Here is a 21827-nt window from a genome sequence, read left to right on the forward strand (position 1 = left end):
GCAGATGCTTTTTAATGTCAGTACATGGATCAACGACAGGACATGGTCCCCGGGGAACTGCCTGGCACCCTGATGTAAAAAGGAAAGGCTTGGGCAGCAATGTACATAGTGAGCCACACTGATGCAGGACAGATTCTTCATTTCAAAGAGAAAAACCTGCATTCTTCAGAAAACAGTGTTCAAAAATTTAATCTTCATTCAGTTCAATGGAGCAGCTGTATAATTTACAGCACCGGATAAAGCTAGAAGATGTAATGTGAAATATCTGAAGCAGTTCTTCCCCTGTATTAAAATGCACCTTAGGCAACAGAGCCTTAACTTCTCTTAACATGTGTTTCTAGCAGATAAGTAAACAATTTGGACGTGAAATGAAAATTTTCAAGATAGTTACAGTCAGAAAAGCATCAGCTCATATTAGACTTCAGCTGCAGTGCCCCACTGATAAGTTTTTGGGGTGGTTTGGCCTAGTTGAAAGGAAGCAGCTTCAGAAGAATAAAAAGCCTTTTGTGTACAAGTCGTCGGATCAGAGATAGCAAGAAGAAAGACATCATTTTCACATCGAAATTCTGAAGGCAGCCTTGGTGGCAGGACCGAATGGCACGCCAGAGCACGTGGCCGGAGCGAGCCGAGCACCTCCACGCTCAGAGAGAGGGGAAGCAGAAACTGAGGGGGACGGGCTGGGGAGTTTAAAGGCTCCTGCGCAGAGGAGCGAGCCACTCAGTGCACTGAATTGCATCGACATTCTGCCTCCTTACAACCGCAGGCCCCTTCGGCTCTGTGGACAAAATATTTAGTCACGTGCACGTTGAACTTTGCGCCCGATGGTGTCTGCTCTGCTCCGTGGGGCTTTGTGCGCTGCAGCTAGCTGAGGGTGAGCCCTGAAGTCATCCCGGCACCACCACGGCGACGGCTCAGCAGTAGGTCACAGACCTGCAAATCACCACCCCCAGTGAAGCTCAGCACAGCCACAAGCCAAGCAGTCTCTTTTCAAACTCGTTCCTGCCCCCCCACCCCCCCGCGCCATGGTGGCTTATATACAGTGAATACTAAGCCTCTCCCCGCAGCGAGCTCCCTCTCTGCCCAGATCCCTGCCACCGGGCTTAGGGACCACGTGCTACGGACAAGAGTGCTGTGTGTCCTCAGAGGGACCTTCCCTGAACCGTTTCCAAATGCAGAAGCACCGACCTTGTACTTCTCCTTGCTGTCCTACTTGGCCACTAGCAGACAAACAAATGGAAACTCGTTCAAGTGTCCATCTTTAATGGGTTTATTTAAGCAGACGGAGCTCCAGTGAAGGAAACAGCGTGTTGCTGTAAAGATCACAGTATTTCACTGTGCAACGTGTCAGGAGAAGAACAGCCCGTGTTGGCTTTGTCCTAGCAGCCCTGTTTCAGACAAGCCGGAGTGCCCTGACACAGCTGTCGGCGCTGCCTCAGGCCACCATCCTGTCACCGTACCTGGAGTTTCCACGGTCCTTCACCAGACAAGGGACCTGAAACTTGGACCATCCAGATCAGACCTGCAAAGGCTGGCAAGGCTCATGCTGGCAAGAGCGTTCCCACAAGGGAGGTCCACCTCATCTTTTGTAAGTGTTGTCAATAAGACTTTGCAGCGATCGGTAAGAAAGGACTACAGCCGTTGTCCACTATGCAGCCTTGTCTTTAGCTGCTTATAACTCTGTCAAATATTAGCCATCTAAAGCAACATTCGCCCTACCCTGCAGCTGGCTCAGACTGAATACAGGAGGCTTTAGCTGTTCCTGAGAATAACAAATACTTTTTTTTCCCCCTAAGCTACTAAGATTCTGATGAGCTTTTCGCCGAGAACGTTTTCACCAAGAATACCTTCACGCAGGGACTTAAAACTTGATGGCCTGGTGCTATGAATGCAGTCAGCGACAGCTTTTTACCAACAGCCAGGTAAGTACCTGCCGTACCCGCTTGCAGGGTGCACGTGTTGCTCAGAGCTGCAGAAACAAGCCTGTCCCTTGCCTGGTTTGGTGATGCAGCAGTGTGAGCCAGGAGCCCGCTCTGCCCCTTTGCTGTGCTGCCACCCAGTTTCCCATCACCGAACACCTCTGGCAAAAACACCAACAGAAGCTGTCTCGTCCTTCTCTAGGGCCGGGTCCACAGGGAGAACAGCCACATCTACTGGCGATGGGTGGCGCAGGTCTCCATCCCGCACTGCACAGCTCCCGTACCGCCAGCGATCCTGGTCGTGCCGTAGGGTGCGAGGGGAATGTTCCTGGCACTTCTGATTGTTTCTTACACAGTGACAGAGTATTATACGGAAAGCTTTCTAGAGTAAGATTAAAAAGTGGAACCCCAGAATATGGGAAATATTGAACTAACGTTGACTGAAGAACTTCAAAATCCCATCTTTTGTTACCTAACTACGGACATTATTCTTCAGGATTTCTGCCTCATTTACTGCACTCTTTTACTGTTGTCTTTTGCATTTAATATTTTTAAGTATGGGTGAAGAAATCGGGGATATAGAATTCTATTAACAAAGCAATTTTATTTAGCATGAACACTGTTTATCATACAAAATACTTTTGAACAATCATAGGGGAAAACAGTACAGTGGTGACTCCACATCATTCTTGCGCCCTGTACGAGATATTTACTCATTGATCTCCCATTCCAGCAGACTATCAAAGATCATCTGTTCGATTTTTTAAGTAATTTCCTATGCTTTTTCTGAACCCCATGATGAATAAAAGCATTCAAAAACAAAACATGAAAATATTTTAATCAGAAATTGTCATTGTCTCCAAATTGCAGGGAAGAATTCTTAAGCGGCTTATTATAGTTTCCTTAATAGTTTCCAATGGCTTATTACTATATTATTTTACGCGGACAGCTAACTTGCTATCCACCTGAGATTGCTGAAGGTGTTCATCATGCATTTTGACTCATTGGCCAACCTGACAGTGACTGACAGTCTCTAGAAAAATATAGTACAGCTGAAAAACCTGACCTAACTTTTAAACAGCTTGCTCTGTGATACTGACATAATCAAATAGAGTTTTACATATGTCACACTGTTGCTGCAGCAACCTGCCCTCCTCTCCTCTGACTACCGATAGGGAGCCTCTAAACTTGATATGAGCTCAGATGTCTTGAGATTAATCTCTTGGGACCATTCCAGAGAAATCGGGATTAATTTGCAGTTCCTCAAAATGAAGTAACTATTTCACGTAAACTACTTTTCACATTTCATCAGGCCTGAGCTTCCTATTCATAACCTTTATAGAAATGACTGGGTTGGCACAGGGCCCCCAAGACATTTAGGAGAAAGCCGTTTGCACAGCGGGAAGGAGGATTAAAATGCCTTTGGCTTCTCTTTTATTTTTCTTGAATGTAAGCAGAGAAAAGGTTATTTTCGTGAAAGCAAGAGTTGTAACTTTGGGTTTTTTTTCTGCTGGATGTTTACATCTCAGTGCATCTGATTTTCAGTTCTCCATATCTTCATCAGGGATGAGACCGAGACAGTGAAAGCAAAGGACTGTAAGCACTGACATGTGTAATTCCTGAAGCCAGAGTTAATTCCTAGCTAGCCTGGCTGTAGGATTTTATAAGGACACCTGAATATTTGATAAAGACTTCAACAGTTTCGATGGTACGGTCTATATCACCGCACATGGCTCGAATGCTCTGAAAGCCTCTTTCTGAAAGCTTAGATCCTTTCTTGGGGGAGAAGGGGAAAACACGGTGCTGGAATAAACATGATGCAAAAGAACGAGGCCAGCCAATTCACATGGGTTGCTGTATTTGCCTGGGAGTTACAGCCTACTATAACACAACCGCCTTGCCAATGTACACAACATCCTTCTAGAAAGGGGATAAATAACAAAATGTTTCTGTGTTTGATATATATATAATTACAGAGGGCACGTGTGCCATAGTGGAGTAGTCCACAGGAGTGCCAATATCAGGAAAAAAAACTGAAATTCTTCTGTACCCTAAAGGTATCCATCCCTTGCTAAAACTTAGCACGTCTGATCTTCAGCCGAACACCACTCTACTGAGCAGATGCGAAGCCAGAGGCTGGAGAGGTCACGGCAAACCATGATGAAAAGAAGCTCAGAAGAAATCTGAGCAGTGAAAAGGCACTTCCAAGTGCCATGGATGTCGGTGGCCCCTGAGGGACTTCTGGCTAAGGACAGACACAGCACCTAATATTTGGCCACTACCCAAATCGGGAGAGGAAAGCACGTGCTCTGCTTCTTCAGAAAATCCTCCAGTGTCAGGTAAAATCTTCAGCATTGTCTGCTTTGCCCTACACAGCCAGGGCTGAGCTCCAAGCACGTGCAAACTGTTCAGGCCATAAAACATCTACCTATAAATAGTTTAGTTAAACACACTTGAGCCTCCGTAGCAGCAACACTTAGCACTTCATACTACTAATTTCCAAAGGATCTATGCAAATCTTCAATTAATATACAAACTATAAGGAAATGTCAAAGTCGTGATGCAGTGGGCAGAGGTCTGGGGTGATGGCGCTCGAGAGACCTGGAGTCACCCCTGGCTTTTCCACAAGTTTGCCAGCAAAACACTTCAGTTCTCTGGCCTTGGCTTCCCCAGTTGTAAAATAGAACTAATTGCATGTGCTTTGTGAAGTACTCTGAGCTCTACTGCTTCAGAAGATCATAGTGTTGCTATTATTCATTACAATTCTGGTTGAAATATGACACAGTTCATACTATGTGCAACAAGGGAGTAAGGAAAATACAACCTTTCAGCGCATGGTAGAGCCCAAAAGCACCGATTTCCATGGATTTGCCTTCTAATTACATGATCCAAGAATATGAAGTACATACAGCTTTTCTTCTCAGTACTGTCTTGCAGAATCATGCTAAACCCAATTTATATAATCCATCTTCCCCTAAAGATAGCACAGTTCATAGTAGCGGTTCATTGTTTAATTGTTCTACCGCATTAGGATGTACAGTAGCAGTGCTACCATAACTAGGCAAAGCTATAGGGAGGCGAGACTCGTAAAGAGAAGTAGCATCCTTGGATTTACCTGTTTAGAGACATAGCTGTAAGCCCTGACGCGAGGGCTGCTCTTGCTATTCACCACAGGAAAGCAGAGAGTTTGAAACCTACTGGCTTCTGTGTGTCCTCTCATGGACCATGAAGACCAAAGCTCTCAGGTAGAAGACACTTAGTATTAAAGAAGTAAACAACTAAAGTAACACTTACGGTATGTTGGGCTGACATACAGACTGACATTAACTGCAGAAATATCAGTGGCAGATTAGGCAAGCCTAATTACCCACCTGGAGATCTGGCTTGCATGCCGAGGACATTAATGACACATCTCTCCCTGGGAGGGGAAGGAGAGGTGATCTTTAGTAGAAGTGAGTGGCAGCAAGTGTCGTTCATACAAACATCCTGGCAAGACTCTGCTCCATCGCTCATCCCAGGGGAGGGTGAGAATAAACTCATTATCTTCAAACATTTTTTCTTCTTTTCCTATAGCTACCTAATGTTGTTCTTTCAAAATAGCATTTTTTTTCCAAACCCTTTGATCCACAGCGTACGCTAGTGTCTTCCTACTTATTCTGTCCAAAACATTCAGAACCGAAAAGCCTGTGTTACTTACACTGTAGTGAGTGGCTCTTACTATATTTTAGCATGCTTGATCTTTAAAAAAAGAAGCGTTGGGGTTTTGTTGGTTATGGTTTGTTAGCTGGTTATTTTTTTCTCTGTGGGAGAGCATGCAAAATCTAAGTGATTTTAAGGTCTCGATGGTGTACTGCTGAATTCAGGGAGGGCTCTGTTCCTTCTCCATCTGAGAGCCAAAGCAAAGCCTCAGCATCTGTGACAGTGCTTCGAGCAGAAGTGTTGCTTGGACATGACGGCTGTGGGAAGTTTCGCTGCTCCTTCATATGTAGGTAGAACAATGAGTTTCGTACACTTGCTCACTCAAAACCATATTTCTGGAGGTACTTCTGCGCCCTGACTGTCACTTCCACCTACTCAGCATTGCACCAGGACCTTCATGCCATTTAGCAGTATGGAAGGATGGCTGGTCTTGAACCCTAGCCAGAATCAATGTGCTGTAAACATAATTTTCCTTGAAATAGACCAAGTTTGCATGTGCAGCTCCGATGGCAGAATGTGAGAACAATTTCAATGCTAACAGAATTTCTAACACTCCTCTCTTAAACTTGTGGTGGTGCAGTCTGAAAGCCCAAAGGAAAAAAACAACTAGAAGGTGTAATTGTAAAGAGCCTGATGGACCAAAGAAAAGAAGCTCAAAACTGAGCTTTTGAGACCCCTTGTAACTCTTTGTCCACACGGCTGGGCCGTATAACTGATTCATATTTCCCAGTGTTTGTGCCACCCTAATTTAGTGCCTCAGCACAGGTGAAGCTGTAAAGATAATATAAGGAGCCTTCTGCACTGTCACAGGAATAAAAAAAAAAAACAAAACAACACAACGGATACTTTAGCAGCCCTATCAGATACTCACTTCTCTAGCCGAAATGAAAAACATACCTATTTGGAATAATGAAACGGTTTTAATTTGGAATTTTGATTTTGCTCAGTGAAAGCAAATTCATCATTTGAAAGCTAATCATTTTCGAGATAATACTGTATCACCTTCAGCAGAAAGAGAAAGAAAGAGAGACAGAAGGGTAACATACCCACTGCAAAACTTTCCCCAAATCGTAAACTCATTACTGCAAACTAAAATCTAAAGTCAAATAAAAACTAGGACATACCGGGCTTGTGGGTTACAGATCCAAAGCTGGGGAGTAAAACTAATCAGTTCTTGGATAGGATTTTTTTTTTTTTTACTGCAGTACAATCTATAGTCTAGTTGGTCAAATCAAGCCTTTCTGAGAAAAGAAGATTAGAGGCAGTTGTTTAAAATATTGAGGGGAGGGGGGGACTTAAGCTTTATTACTGACTAGGATATACAAAACAGACTGTAATGAAAAAACAGTATTGAGATTGTACTTGCGGTCTGAATGGAAAATGTTAAGCGAAGACAGGGCCATATGGAGGAGCTTATAGTTACAGCAAGAAATGATGCCGAGGTAAATGCCCTCCGAATAAATGAAATTAGACGTTATCAGAAAGTTGTAGGAATTCAGAAAAAAATTATTACACCTGAACACTACAAATAGGCTATTAAGCAAGAAATTACATTCAGATACATTTAATTTTATTTTATTTACCAGGATTGTTCCTCCTGCAATGATCACTGTACTGTGTATAAATTGTTAGTTGAAAAAGTACTAGGTTAGGCATCAACCATTTTGCATAAACAAAATATTTGATGAAAAATTCTTATCCTTTGGCAAAATTTCATCAATTTCATTGCTTTGAAGATTTCATCCTGTATTTTACCAAAATCTTAACTGTCAGAACTGATACACACATGTTACATAAATGCATTTGAAGCCTTGGTGAAACACAGCAGGATGTCCTATTTATCTGCCCACCTGGAGCTCACTACAGCACTATGGACCTATTTTGCGCAGGGGCACGTTAGGATACACCTTGCATAAGTTAAGAGAAAATAATAAAATACTACAGCACAGATATCAGTGCCCTGGTTTGTCTTCCATTTCATTTTCCTATAACCCACTCGACTTCTCTCCAAGATAGCTACGTGAAATTTGCCGTAGTTAACCACATATCTCCCAAGATGTGAAATGCAGGACTAACATATCTTCATGATGTATTCTTAAAATGTTTTTTTTTTCTCCCCGGGGACTGTCTAAATCATCCTAGCTCTGGTCCAAACTAGGCAAATCCAGTCTTGCTTCCTTGGTTTTCATTTTCTGGTCTCAAGACCTTTTCTTTGTTGCTCTCCATCAACCTTTCCCGACAAGCGGTCCAAGACAGACGCAACTCAAGCTCGGTGTTTGTGTTAATGTGGCCCTGGGTGGCTGGCTGTCTGCTGCATAATCATAGAGCCACCATATTATAGACTATTTGAAGACTATTATGCACCTTTACAGCTCAACTATTTCGTGCTAAAGCAGATATTTAGGAAGTAGGTATATTCTGACAACGGAAACACAAACCGACAATTTTCTGGAAAGTGAAGGTCTCCTCCCGTAGTTTCTTTAAATCCTGAGCAGCACTTTAGACCACCCCAGCAATAAGGACATTCTGGTCACGGCACAGCCACACAGCAAACACCCTTGCTGAGGCATCAAGAGGTGACCATGTAACGGGTCACTGTAACGCTGACAAGCTTCACGCGCTCAACGACCACCATTGCTCAGCCGTGGGAGCGAGCTCAGTGCGCTGGTGTAAAACAAGAGCTAAAGATGTGTAGGGCCTGATTTTGTCAGACCCTACCTGTCATTAGGAAAGGTGGTAAGTAGGTAGGTCAGTCTGGGGAATTACAAAAGTTTCATAATTCTCAATATATTAAATATGTCCAGGCAGCAATTTAAACCGGCATATGTGCCTTGACTTCAATACGAGGATGCCCGTTTACATCAGCTGAGCACTGGCTTCACGACTCTCTAATATTCCCCAGTGAAGCAACCCAGTACGGCAAGCGCCTTCCACGGTACAAAAGCCTGGAAATACAACGGTATGGAACCCAAAGCAATCCACCCCCTTGCATCATCAAGCCTAAAAGGCAGAACATAAAGACATCACCAATGAGATGATGATTTTAGTAATGTAGGGTGAAACCACGCAAATCGTTATGCAACCGAGTGTTTTCTCTGAGCTCACTATATACGTTGAGGCCACTTGGCTGCACCGACCTTTCAAGTGCCCTGCGAAGGTGCTGGCAATACATTTTTCATCTGCCTTTTATAAGGTATTATTTTCAACTTGATTAACCATTTAAAGCACGCAAGCCAAACATTTCACGGTCTCACGCTTGAACACTACTGTCAAATCCATTGTGGAGGGAGATGCATGAAAATCGTTTGGACATTTTGGTAGCAATCCTTAAATGTTTGTAGCAAAATAATTTCCTGTTAAGTGTAGAATGAGGAAAGTTAAGCAAACTGTATTACAGCGAAACAATAAACGACTGAGCATTCAGGATCTGGTGAACAAACTGTAGTAATGCCTGATCATCTCATGATAGAAAACGCAGTCCCACTTCCTACAACTTTATGGAACGGCATAACTTGCGGGCAGCTAGTAAGAAATACTTTTGAAAATTAACATTTTTAATGATGTCCAAATATGATAGAGACTTTCCCAATACTTTTTTTCCATGTCACACAGGTGAAGCTTAAATGTGTACTAATATCGGTCCCTTCACAAACAAAATCTTGAAAAGGTTTGACAAAAAGTAGCGGGTTTGCGGAGAAATTAATTAGGTTTTTGTCTTTATCATTCTCACAGTGTTGGAATGGGAATATCATGCAGGAAAAAACTTCACAGGTCTAGCCCTGCTTGGGAAAATATAGACATTTATTTTGAAATCTATATTGAAAATGTCAACTTATTAGAAAATAATATTTTGCAGGTTAGGCTGACTTATGTGTGTCTGGTTTAAATCTGTATTTCTCAATTGGAGAGAAATATTATGGGGCTAATCCTGCATCTTTGAAAACACAATTCACTAAACCATAGGGAATTTTGCTTAAGAAAGAAATAGATCAGTGCAGAGTATGAACCTGTACTTAAATATTTCATTTAACTACGGAAACACACAAATGACTTCTGGTACAAACTGAAGGGTATCTATTTCATCACCTAAAGCAATTTATATGAAACCTAAAAATTACTCATTTGCTCATTTTCAGGAGTTGTTAATTTTTAGAGATTAATTCCCAGATTCATCCAAGTATAACTTCCTACATTTATTTGTTGAAACCTGCCACATTCTCTTTTTAATTAACTCCAGTGATACGTTAATAACTTGCGTAGTTTCTCAACTATTGGTTAGTTCTAATCAAGAGTGCAGCTTGAATGACTACCATTGATAAATTTTCATGTAATATTGCTGAAGTATATTCTTATAACCTAGTTAGAAGCTGTAATGTCCTTAGGGACATACAGTAGGAAATAAGGAAGCTCTGCATCCAGTAGTAACAAATAAATTTTGTTGCTTCTGATCTTTTTGGAGGCCATTTCTGCAACTTAGTGCCTGCTTGTGTTAATTTATATTCTTCCTTCTGTTATTCAAGTTCATGTATTTTATACAAGTGGTACAAGTGGGATAGATAAGAAGGTTAGGTTGACTCAGTTTAAAAACTAGAAATTCCTTGGTATTAAATCAAAAATATTAGGATCATGAACATTAAATATAACTTTATATAATATAGTCTAGTGGGTTATGTGTAGATAAAGATGGTATTTCCTTGGACAGCTCTATTAGTTCATATATCAAGGGAAAAGCTTTTTAACATGAATGTGAAAGAAATACTCGGTAAGATGCTAAAATTTAATTATTGTGTTACCTGAGACTGAAAACTATATCTTATCTCAAAATCCATTATTTTTATCCTAATGAGTTAGTTTTACTGGTCATATTGCCATCCCTCATTTTCTTGTTTAGAGGGCTAGAAAAGTAATCATTAGGTAGATGCTGGGAAATAGCTAGAATTTCTATCGCTCGTGTGTCCTTTCTCAACTAATTAAATACCAACAAAAGAATCCATTCATTTGTATTATAAGACAGAAAAACTAAAAAAAAAAAAAAAATCCAAAAGCTCCCTAACAGTGGAGAATGCAATTAAACTACCAGTCTACTAATTCAGGTGCAAACTGCTGCACCATTGTATAGCAGTGCTTCCCTTTCCTTAATTAACTAAAACATGAGGAAGAAAATCTGATGGCTTAATAGCATTTTCTTCACTGTCAGAAACACTTTGGGACGATTTTATTATGTTATCACAAAGAGCGTTGGAGGAATTATTGCCATTACTTCTGTTTGCCACCTCTAAGAGTGACAGATTCCACGGAAAAACTTGCTGCTGTTGACGGATGTGAAAGATTAATATTTTATAACCTCATTACTTTATAGGCAGGATAACTGTAGTAATAAGAATACTTTTACTATTTTATGCATTCACAACCACGTAACACACAAGGAGCATCTCTTTGGATGTGTGTTTGGTTGCTGTGATTGAAAGCTGAGCAGCTTGTCATACTTCTTGCTTATACTGTGGTGGAAGTAACAGAGTCAAACGAGGATTAGGGTACCGTGGCTGCATGCACTGACGGAGTGAATCTCAACTAGAGATACACACAGATCTTGCAGCAGGGAGTCTACAAACCACGCAGAGCAATTTTAGGGAAAAGCAACGTGGGCAACTGCCTGGGAGCCTCGCTAGACCAAACACAAGAAGCAAAGCAAGTTCTGCAGCGGGGAGGTTGACAGGGGGAGGAGCGCACACCCTAAATCTCTGCCTGGGTCCCTGCAATGCTGATGCCAGCGGTGAAGCCGAGGTTTCATCCTGCACCGAGCTAAGCATTTAGACTACGTTCAAAGAAATATGTTTCCCTTTAAACTCCAGCACGCTCCTTTTTCCTTCAGAGGCCATTCCCATTAAAGCTAAGCAAGTTAAGGCTGCCTAGTAGCAGCGATGATGCTCCCGTGTTTCCAGAGCATCCTGCTGTAGCATGTGGCTATGTTATTTGAACGTGTTTTACTTTCTTCCACAAGTTTCATTGGCCTTGAATTTACCGGTGTGTGAAAGCACAAAGCTTTATGTTCCCTGCGCTCTGTGCATGTGCACAGACATTCCCCTGGGCGCCAGACTGGCACGGTTACACTGTAGTGGCGAGCAGAGAAACAGCAAACTTCACCTGCGCCCCGTGAGAAAAAAGTGAGCGCACACTGAATATGGACAGTTATAAACTTATTACAGATTTTCAGCTGCAAGGTGCTGAGTGCCTTCAGCTTTTCTCCTTTTTTTTGGTTTGTTTTTTTTTTCCCCCTCCCCTTGCCTTTGCACAGCGCTTTGAGGGACTGTGCCACTTGATTGATTTAAATGTTTCGGTCATCGGGTCCCTTGCTCTCTATGCACCTGGGGAGCCTTCCACTTGATGTTTAAAGGCACACTCAAGTGAGGAAAGCCGAGTGGGGTTAACGCTTGCCAGGTCAAAAGGCATCAATCTTTTACTTTGAACAGAGACGCGCCTTTAGGAATACATCTCCCCGGGTGGCACAAACAGCTTCTTTTCTCTTCTTTTGCTTCATGTTCAGTGATCGTCAAGCAAAAGAGGGACAGGCAGAGAAACAGAAGTGTGGCAGATTCTGCCTACATCTTTTCCACAGTTTTTCCTCACCCCTAACTCTTTCGATACTTTGTATTCACTGTCTCACTTGACTGACACAAGAAACCCACTGTAGGGAGAGAGGCTTCCTGTGAACCGAGCCCCGTTTCCATGGTGCGGAGTTTTCCACTTAAAAAATAAATCCCTGTTTTCACGGGGCCGCGCGTAGCGCAGCACTCGCGGAGCCCCCCCGCACCCCAGGGCTAGGGGCCGAGGGCAAAGGAGGGCCAAATCCCGAGAGGTTACCCTTGGCAGGCTGCAGCTCCTCGCCCTCCGGTCCGACCGCGGAAACCTCAGCCCTTTTTCGGCGCGGGTTTTTACGGTCCCCGAACCACCCCTGCCGCGGTCCCCAGCCCGCGGCGTGGCGGGAGAGCGGCGTTCGACGGTCTTTGGGCGCACTTTACACCCGCTGCCGCCGAGCGCTTCAGCGGCGACATCCCCCTTTGCCCGCCGCCAGCCCCGAGCGGCTCCCGGGATGCTCGCCCCGTCCCCAACCCCATCCTCAACCCCATCCCCGGCCCCGCTCCGCCCCGCCGGGATCCCCGCGCCCAACTTCCCCGCGTCCCGCCCGCCGCGCAGCGGGGCAAACTTTCGGGAGCGGCACCGCGCGGAGCACCGCGGAGCCCGGCAGCGGAGAAAACGGGGCGGGCTGCCCTCCCCCCCGCACCGCTCCGCTCCCCGGTCAACGTGTCCGTCCCGTTCCCGTCCCCCCCGAGAAAAGCCAGGGGCTGGCAGCAGCCCAGCCGGCGCCTCCCGCAGCCCCAGCCCCGGCGCGGCGCGGCGGCTCCCCGCGGGCTGCGCCGCTCCCCGCGGGCGGTACGCGGGTGCCGCTGCCCCGGCAGAAGCAAGACCCCGCGGAACCCCCCGGGCAGGAGGGATGGGAAGAGCGGAGGGGCCCGCGGGCGGCACTCACCGATCCGCAGCACTTGCTGCCCGCTCCGGGGCAGGCCGGCCGAGGCGCAGAGCAGCACGAAGAGGAGCCCCCCCCCGCCGCCGCCGCCGCTGCTGCCCGGGGCCGGGCGCCGGGGCCACCGCGGGCCGAGGGCGCTCGCCATCCTCCGCGCCCGCCTCAGTTCATGCCGGGCTCCGCGGATGCGGGGCGCGGGCGGCTACCCCCGGCGGGGCCGGCTGCGCGCCGCCGCTCCGCGCCGCCCGCCCATGGCGCGGGGGTTCCGCGCCCGCCGCCCGCGCTCCCGCCGCCGCTGCCGCGCTGCGCTGCGCCGCCGCCCGCGGCTCCCGCTGCCCTCGCCCCCCGCCGCCGCCGTCGGGAGGGGAGGGAGGGAGGGGACGAGAGGGGGCGGCTCCTCCCGCGGGGCGGCCCCGGGCGGGGCGAGGCGGCTGCCGGGGGTCGAGCGGGACGGGGACGGGCGGCGCGGCGGGGCAGCGCGCGCACGGGGACACGCGCACACCCACGCACACGCGGAACTGTCCCGCTGCTCCCCGGCACGGCCGGAGCCGCGCTGGGCAGGGGTAAGGGCAGGGACAGACACGGGGAGAAGGAGAGGGGCGGGGATGCTCCCTGCCCACGGTCCCGCCAGCCCACTCAGCCCCCGCGATGCGCTCTGCGCTGGTCCCGTCCCCGCGGGTCTCTCCCCCCAAGACTGGAGGCCCCTCCTCGGCCCGGGGGAAGATTCCCCCTCCCTCCATCCCCCGTGCCTGTCAGCCCTACAATTCCTGCTTTTTCCTGATTCTGGCGGGGGGTTGAAATGCGGACAAGAGGCAAAGCCGCAGCGGGAGGGCCCTGTGTGTGCAGCGGGGGCGGCGGGCGTGGGATAAGGTGATGGTGCACAATTTCTGGAGGCTGAGGGACACCCGAGGGGACGAGGTGGAGGGAAGACGGCACTGTCAACTGTTTGCCCCATTGGCAACCCTTTCTACGGTGTGTTTGCTACCCTGGACCTCTGCAGCCGAGTGAGGGACAGGAGACATTGACCCCATGGTGCATCTCCCCAAATATGGCAGGAGCCTCAGCAAGGGCACTGCAGGGCTGCTCACCTCTGATCAGGAGTTCACGAAGTTCAAGTCGTGAAAACTCAAGGCCACTTTTGAACAGTTGCGCGCAAAGGACCCTAACTGTCCCTTGTCCTTGTCTTAGCCAGCGGATCGCTTTTCCCCTGTGACTTGATGTTTTCACATTATTTTTAAAATCTCAGTTTTGCAGGTTCAGTGAAACTCAAAGTGCTTCACTATAAACATATGGGTCCTGAGTTGCTCTGAAAAAAGAAAAAATCATAATAGGAGAATGACTCCCACCTAGCAACAGAACTAAAATTGCATAGCAGAGATCCAAAATTGAAATAATTTACATTTGTTTATTTTGTATTCCTCTCCAGTCTGTCTAACTATTGTTCCAGAAATTAACTCCTCCGAGCAGTCGCAGCGCATGCTGAAGTGCAATGGAAACGCAAGCGTCTACATTATATCTCCGTCGGTCTCAAATGTTTCCTGAAAAGCCTGCCTCTGCTGTGTGCAGAGCAATTTAGGCTATTCAGGAGTTCTCCCTACTGAGATTCCCAGCCAGGATACTAGTTAGTGCCCCACTTTACATTTCTTACGGCACGTATTACATGCATCTCGGAGAATTTTTGCCCGTGATGTTTGGGTTTTTGTTTGTTTGCTTGCCTAAGAGACATCCCTTCTGTAGGAACAGAGTGAAATCCACTGGCAGCACAAGCTCCCTGCCAGCCCCAGGGTGACGCAGCCACATTTCCCGTTAGCTTTCGTGCCTGGTCTCCTGCTACCCTGACACAGTGCCGGTGTGTAGCTCGGCCCGTGCCTCCTCTGGGACCACCACCGCTCCACAGCCCCGAGCGGTGGCTGCGCACATCGGCATCTCTGCTCCGGCCCCACGCGTGCTTTCACAGCTCTGCGTGACCAACCGCCCCCATCTCTTGCTCCTGCGGGACGTGCCCTAACAGGAGGTGAGAGACAGGCTCAGCCTGCACCCTCGCCTGTCTCACACACGTCACACCGGCTAAAGGTGACAATTACATTAAATCACTTGCGTGGTTGATAACTACGGCATACAATCTCGTGTAGGAGGCAGAAAAGGAACCCATGAGGCCACCCTGGACTGGAGTGAACGGCTCGGTAAATTTGGCACAATTTTATCATCTGTCATTGCCTTTCAAATGGCTATACACGAGAGAAGGAGTGCGTCTCCTAATCCAGGAAAATCTCAGCTGTTGAGCAATGGCTAATAAGAGCTACCCTTCAGGTACGGTCGCCCACTGTACAAAACCATGCAGTAGAAGCAGCTCTGACTGGACTGGCAAATTTTATTTTCACAGTCACGCCAGAACGGCAAATAATACTTATCTAACAGCAAGTACTGGTTTCCAAAGGGAAGTCATATTAGTTCTACTTGACTGAGAAATGGTACTATTTTGAAGGAAAAAAAGGAAAATATTTCATCTGGAAAATACACCTAGTGATGTTTTCAGAACCACTTGTCCTCAACGTAAAAGGGTTCCTGCAAAAGTCAAAGACACCTCCGTGTTCACTTCAGTGAGATAAGAAGTTGAGCAGAGCTATATGCTTTTGAAAATACCACTGATTTTAGTCTTCTGCTTCTTTGAAGCCCATGGACTGAACAGAATGGGAAAAATAAAACCTAAATGATGACTGTGTGGCAGAGGTCTGTGGACAGTTGCTACCAGCAGTAGAAACCTGAACAGCTCAAACCCTGCTAAGGCCCCTAACCTATGTGGCAGGAGCGGCTCAAAGGAAACTTGAAGGAGGTACTAGCTTCTGCTTCAGGGTGCAGCTAAGTGTTACATAGGTTGTATTCCACAGCTTTGTACATAAAGAGCCATGGCTTTTAAAAAAACTACAAACAGTTATGGAAAAATTCAAATTGTCTCTAATGCTGCAAAAACTGGCCATACTTCCAAATGAAAAATAGTCCATTTGCTATTGTGGAAGATCTTTTTTACCCATTTTTTCTGCTTTTATTTGTGTATACAGCCCCTGTGTCCTGCACTGGTCAGAGTAGACATGAAGTGGAAGGCTGTGTTTTCATAAATCTTCACAGGAAAACTGGGGGAGAAGGAGAGGGTTTTTAAACTGCCCACTTTGAGATTTAAAACATTTCCTCTTCTCAAAATAGTCCTGAAAAAACACTTTAGAATTTGAAAAGGGGCATTTTGAAACACAAAGGGACAGAAGAAGTTTTAAACTGACTGAAATTTCCCTGAAATATCTTCCAGGTTTCTAATTTTGCAGTAAGCTCTAATCCATAGGGCTCTTGTTGCTTGCAACATAGTAAATCATCCAGTAAGCTCTATCCCCCAAAATCACGTCATGCTTTACGAGGAGTGTTGGTTTATTTCTGGCTGATATTTTAAAATAAGAAGTCTCAATGCAGTTCATCTTGCTGGTCTCCAGTTATCGATATCCTCGAATCTTTAATCTCCTTTTGGACTTCATTCAGAAAGTGTAGGGAAAAAGCCCAGGTCTCTTGCCAATCCTTTTTCTCCCAGTAAAGCAGGTCTGAATGCCCAGAGCCTTAACATGTGAGCTGTTGTTCAGCTCATACTGGCTTCCATGTTTGCTTATCAGTTCACTGCATTGCCAATATTTAGATTAATTTATTAGTAAGATGTGTTGAAATACCTTGATAATGAAAGGTATTGTGTGTAATCAAAGTCTGTTCTTATCACGTGGCACATTAATATTACAAATGGTAACACAGAGTCCTTTACGTGGGAATTTGAAGTCTTTATTCTTGTTTCACAACATCAAATCCCAGTTAGAGATAATGTGTCATATATTACACAGATATTATGCAATTTGCAGTTTAAGTAATGCTGTTAGGCTAATAGCTAAAACCTTGTCTGGTATCAGGGCCTCATGACTGAGTCTGGGGATGTAAACCACCTCCCTCACATTTTACATCCATTTCAGAACTCTGGTTTTGAGTTTGGATGTGGTCAACATAGCAGAAGGACAAGTGTATGCAAATATGTAGGAAAATCTGGACGTTTCCAGAAAATCTGGAAATCTGCTCTATTTCTTGGTCAAGTTCTGAGAAATTTTAGCTGTGTTGTGTTGTCCTCAGGACTTTAACCAGACCTTAGCCAGCCTAAGCTACTTTCCTACTGAGTTGAAACCACAGGTTGCAGTTAGCAGTCATTTGGGAAGGCTGTATTTTCCACATTTGTCTCCCAATAGCTTTCCACCATCACGCAGTACAAGATTCAGCAATAGATTGTAGAATATCGCAATAGTAAAAGCTCCAAATGGAAACACGATAAATCAGACTTCCCCAGGTCTTTCATAACCTATGTGCAACACCTAATAAAACAGAAATTGATAGAGTCATGTAAAAATAACTACACCAAATCAGCGTTCTGCTTTTCCAACAAATAGTTGGGATCTTCAAAAAAATCTTTTACTCCAAATGTACCTTAGAAAAAAGCTAAAAGAAACTGAAGAGTAAAAGAAGCAACAAAAACATCCCTTTCTTGTCCTTTTCTCCTTCCACTTGCTCAAACATTTTCTTTCAAGATCATTTGCAAAATAAGTATCACTCCGAAGGAGAGAGATAGAAACGAAAAGCCCAAATGATTTGTCGTCGTCTTCATCTCCTGAGCCCCAGCATCCATGGCGGCTCCTTTGGTTGCAGGCTTGGGTTTAACTGCTCCATCAGCATTCAGACTTCCTCTGCGTGTCCTGCCTCCTCACACCTTCTCCTGCGCCCAACCGTGGTGTACCCCTCCTCAGAGACCTTGTCTCACCCCACACTGCCATCACAGTGAACCTGTCCCACGTGCCTGGAAAATTCTGTCACTGCTGGAGACGGGTTCTGTTCATCTGATGAACTTTTTAAAGACGGTGCTCAGATCGCCCTTCTCGACCACTGTCTCCCTCTCAGACCAACCAAAAGCCTGGGTATCTCCCACCCTCCACTCCTGTCATCTGTCCACTGACGTCTTCAACAATTTCTGCTATTACTCCCTCACCTCTTTGCTGTTAACTTGCCCCATTTACCCCCCTGCAAAATTAATTTCTGGATCTCCACGTCTTGCTGCTAGTCCTGACACCACGTCACTGTGCTTGAGAAGGAAATCCTCAGGAGAGGAGAGGAGAGGAGAGGAGAGGAGAGGAGAGGAGAGGAGAGGAGAGGAGAGGAGAGGAGAGGAGAGGAGAGGAGAGGAGAGGAGAGGAGAGGAGAGGAGAGGAGAGGAGATTTGTCCTCCACTTAACTGACTAGGAACACACAAGGAGCAAGCCCCAAGCATCCCTGCAGCCAGCGGGAACACAAATAACCTCTGTGCCTCTGAGGGTGCCATTGCTCGTGAAGAACAGCTGTCCTGGGAGATCTGCTACAGAGTTCTGTGGAAGGCAACATGACAAGACAAGAAATCTGGTCTGTAGAGCAGAGCTGGTGGATGTGAGTGATGGAGTGCTGTGCCAGTGTTGGCAGGGGAAAGGGGAGAGCTGTTTGAGTGGAACTATTCCAGATTCCCCTGACATGCCCTCAATTTTGCTTCAGTTGAAGTCAAAGATTATTTTTATAATTTTTTTCCCCTCTCTCTTTAACAGCATGTTACCGAAACACCACTGAATTTAGAGTAAGTGAGGAGGTTAAACCCATTCTTAAACTTAAAGATGTTAAGACACAAGTATTTTTACTGAAGCATCATAATATGTAGGAAAGTACATATAAATTATTTCCCCAATGAAAATAGCACCATGATTACAGCAAGTTTAAACACCACATTTTAAAAAGCTCTTTTCAGTTCAAGTGCTCTTTTTATTTGTGTTCCCAAACCCATAAATGTAGTTCTCCCCTTTCCAAACTCTTTTCACTGAAAATGCTACAGTGAATCTCTTAACAAACTAACATTGATCCGCTCCATTGAAGCAGTCTAACATTAATCTGCAAAAATGCTTTTCCCTGAGCAGTAGATACTTTTATCCACCATACTATTTAGCTAAAAGACATAAATAACCTGCAACTCAAATGCAACCTACTGAAAACCTTTCTCAGCCAAAGACCTATTATATTTTTTCTCCAATATATGGTACACTAGAGACTTTTTAAAAAAGAAACCTTCTACTGTATATACATAGAACATCCTGGCACATCTTCCATTGAAGAAATCCCTTTTACCAATTTCTTCTTAGTCACATTAATAGAAATCTAGAAAATTCCACTAAAATCAGTGGAGTCAGTGTGAGCTTCCAACATTTGACCAAGAGCAATGCTTCTGCCCTGAGAAGCTCTTGTCATATTTCCTTTTCACAGAAAAAATAAAAAACCACCAAAAACTTTTAGCAGGTACTGCAGAGGGTAGAAGAATTAATACTATTTTTTTATTAAACTGCACTGTTTCCCCAGTGCATATGTCTCTTTTCTGTCTTTGAGTTAATATTAATTATGAGAAGGCTGGTGGGGTAAATTAATGACTGTTCCAAATCTCTATCCAGTATTATTTAAATGTGTCCTAACTCATTTTTCTCCTTCCACACTCATTTCGAAAGAGTGACTTAAATGTCAAAAAGAGAGTATTTCACTTTATTATTGTAGTACCCCAGCATTGACGAAATCAAGTGGGACCTGCGGGAGACAGGATCTTATGAACCTGTTATTTTCTGCCCTTTTCTTCTTGGACTGAGAAGAGCAGGGGAATTAGTTCCCTTGATTCTCCATAAACATATTTTTTTCCTGCTCTGATGCAGTCAGCAACTCAGGAAGAGATGGGAGAACTTCTGTTTGCTCTCTCAAGGACTCCAGCAGATAGTTCACCTCTTACTACCAGCTGGAGCGGCTCTGGGGCAGTAGGTACCTCCCTGCTTCAGCAAATCCCAGGGGTTAGTGCAAACTTTGGAGGTCCCTCAGAAGTGCCCTACTCCTTTCTGCAACTCATCCTTTGTGTTGTGCAGCTCAGTCCATCCCAAACCAAAATGCCCCTACTCCCAGGGGCAGTCAGTCCCAGCTGGACTAGTAGCAAGGAGTGCCAAGAGCAGTTCTGACATTTGTAGGCCTTTTTCCACTCATCCACAGACATGAATCAGGAATTTGGAAAATATCCTCCACTGCTTAAGAAAGACTATAAGTTTGCCTGTAACAATGAATGTTTCATTTTAAACATGTGTGATTTATATTTTGATGGCTCTCATCGTCATTTGTGTAGCACCTGGCAAAATTAAATTCACAGAGAGTAGTAGTTTTTGTTTTTAAAGCTCTGCATTCCAAGGATCACAGAAACTGTGTTTGCTCTCTGAATGTTTTGTCTTTCACTTGGCATTTGCATGATCTATTTTACATATCCACAGATAATAAAATATGACATGCTATCTGTGATAAAAAATAATATATGGGATTTTGACTGTGTGTATAGATAAACACGTTTAAATATATATACCTACCAGCACATAATTTTAAAAGCTATTTATAAGATGTTAATATCTATACCTGCATATAGAACAGAATAAAATATAATATATGAATATATTATATATATGTGTATTTTTAATCATCTAATTTACGAGCTCTTATTTGTTTATATTTATTGTTTCTTTTGTGGCAATGCGCAGCATTTCCAGCCCAGACAGGGGTTCCATTGTTGCAGGCACACATCAGGCAGTGCTGGAAACGAAGCAGTAGACGTCGCTGTGCCGTACCAGGCCTGCTCAGAACTCCACAATCATCTATTAGCAGACTTTCATCTCCTCTCTCTATGCATGAGAGGAATTGGTTGAATGTGGGATTGCTTGTGCTTCTTCCCTTCTTCAATCGCTATCCGCATGGAGATCTTCTCCTCCCTATAAAAAGCTTATATTAGAAAAAGTAGACATATGAGCAGCAAAGCAGGTAAAATGCTTCACCTGCACAGTCAAGGAGAACATGGAGAAGCAGCTTGTGCTTTCCATTTTTCCCTTGATGTTTATCATGCTTAATTTTTATTATGGGCTTAAGAGTTAGCAGAAATACTAGTACATTGGGATACAAGTGTCAAGGAAAGGAAAGAGGTTGAAGGAAGACTATTAAGAATGATGGATGGAGGAGAGAAACAGAAGTCCTAGAAGGAACGATGAAGAAAGAATACAGGCAAGTGGAGCTGGAGTGAAGGCACTAAAAAGCAGGCAGAAACTATTTGGGGTTCATGTATCTTGGAAACAGTATGCTCTTGTGGCTGCAACCCAAGGATCAAATAGTCCCTAAATTAGGTGGAGAGAGGCTGGCATGTGGCAGACAGGAAGGGGGAGGATTTTATTCCTTGGGGGACTAAGAGGAAGCTTTCATTAGCACTCTCATTTGTACTTCCCACAGTGCTACTTGTGGTGAAATGTGAGGACCCACCTGGGCCTCTCCCTATGCTACAGCTCTTGACAGCTTTATCAGTATTGATAAACAACCCATGCCCATTGCCGGGTTTTCAGCAAGGCCAGATCTCAACATTGAGATGAGTGCCTATAGACAGAGAGCAGTGCTGCAGCATCACTGAGTCTTGGGTGGACTCGGAGAAACTTCCGTTTTTTTGGACTCCTCCATGTTCAGACAAGGGTCATCAGTAGGTGCTCGCACATGTGTTCTTTAATATAAGCAAATGTAAAAGTACAAGATCAACGTCATCCAGCCACTTCAGA

The 21827-nt window shown here is 45.0% G+C and overlaps 1 protein-coding gene across 2 annotated transcripts in view; it reads right to left on the bottom strand.

The window, feature by feature from the left end:
- Positions 1–13285, bottom strand: part of GRIK1 (glutamate ionotropic receptor kainate type subunit 1) — a gene marked incomplete at both ends in the record, with an annotated part of 174528 nt that extends 161243 nt beyond the window's left edge. For both annotated transcript variants that reach the window (XM_082486716.1, XM_082486715.1), the window contains one exon: positions 13144–13285. In XM_082486716.1, the coding sequence (XP_082342842.1) occupies positions 13144–13285 (142 nt within the window). The remainder of the gene's footprint in view (positions 1–13143) is intronic.
- Positions 13286–21827: the final 8542 nt, after the last annotated feature.

The sequence above is a fragment of the Vanellus vanellus genome (genome assembly GCF_965231255.1).
Source record: "Vanellus vanellus genome assembly, chromosome: 1".
Taxonomy (NCBI): Eukaryota; Metazoa; Chordata; class Aves; order Charadriiformes; family Charadriidae; genus Vanellus; species Vanellus vanellus.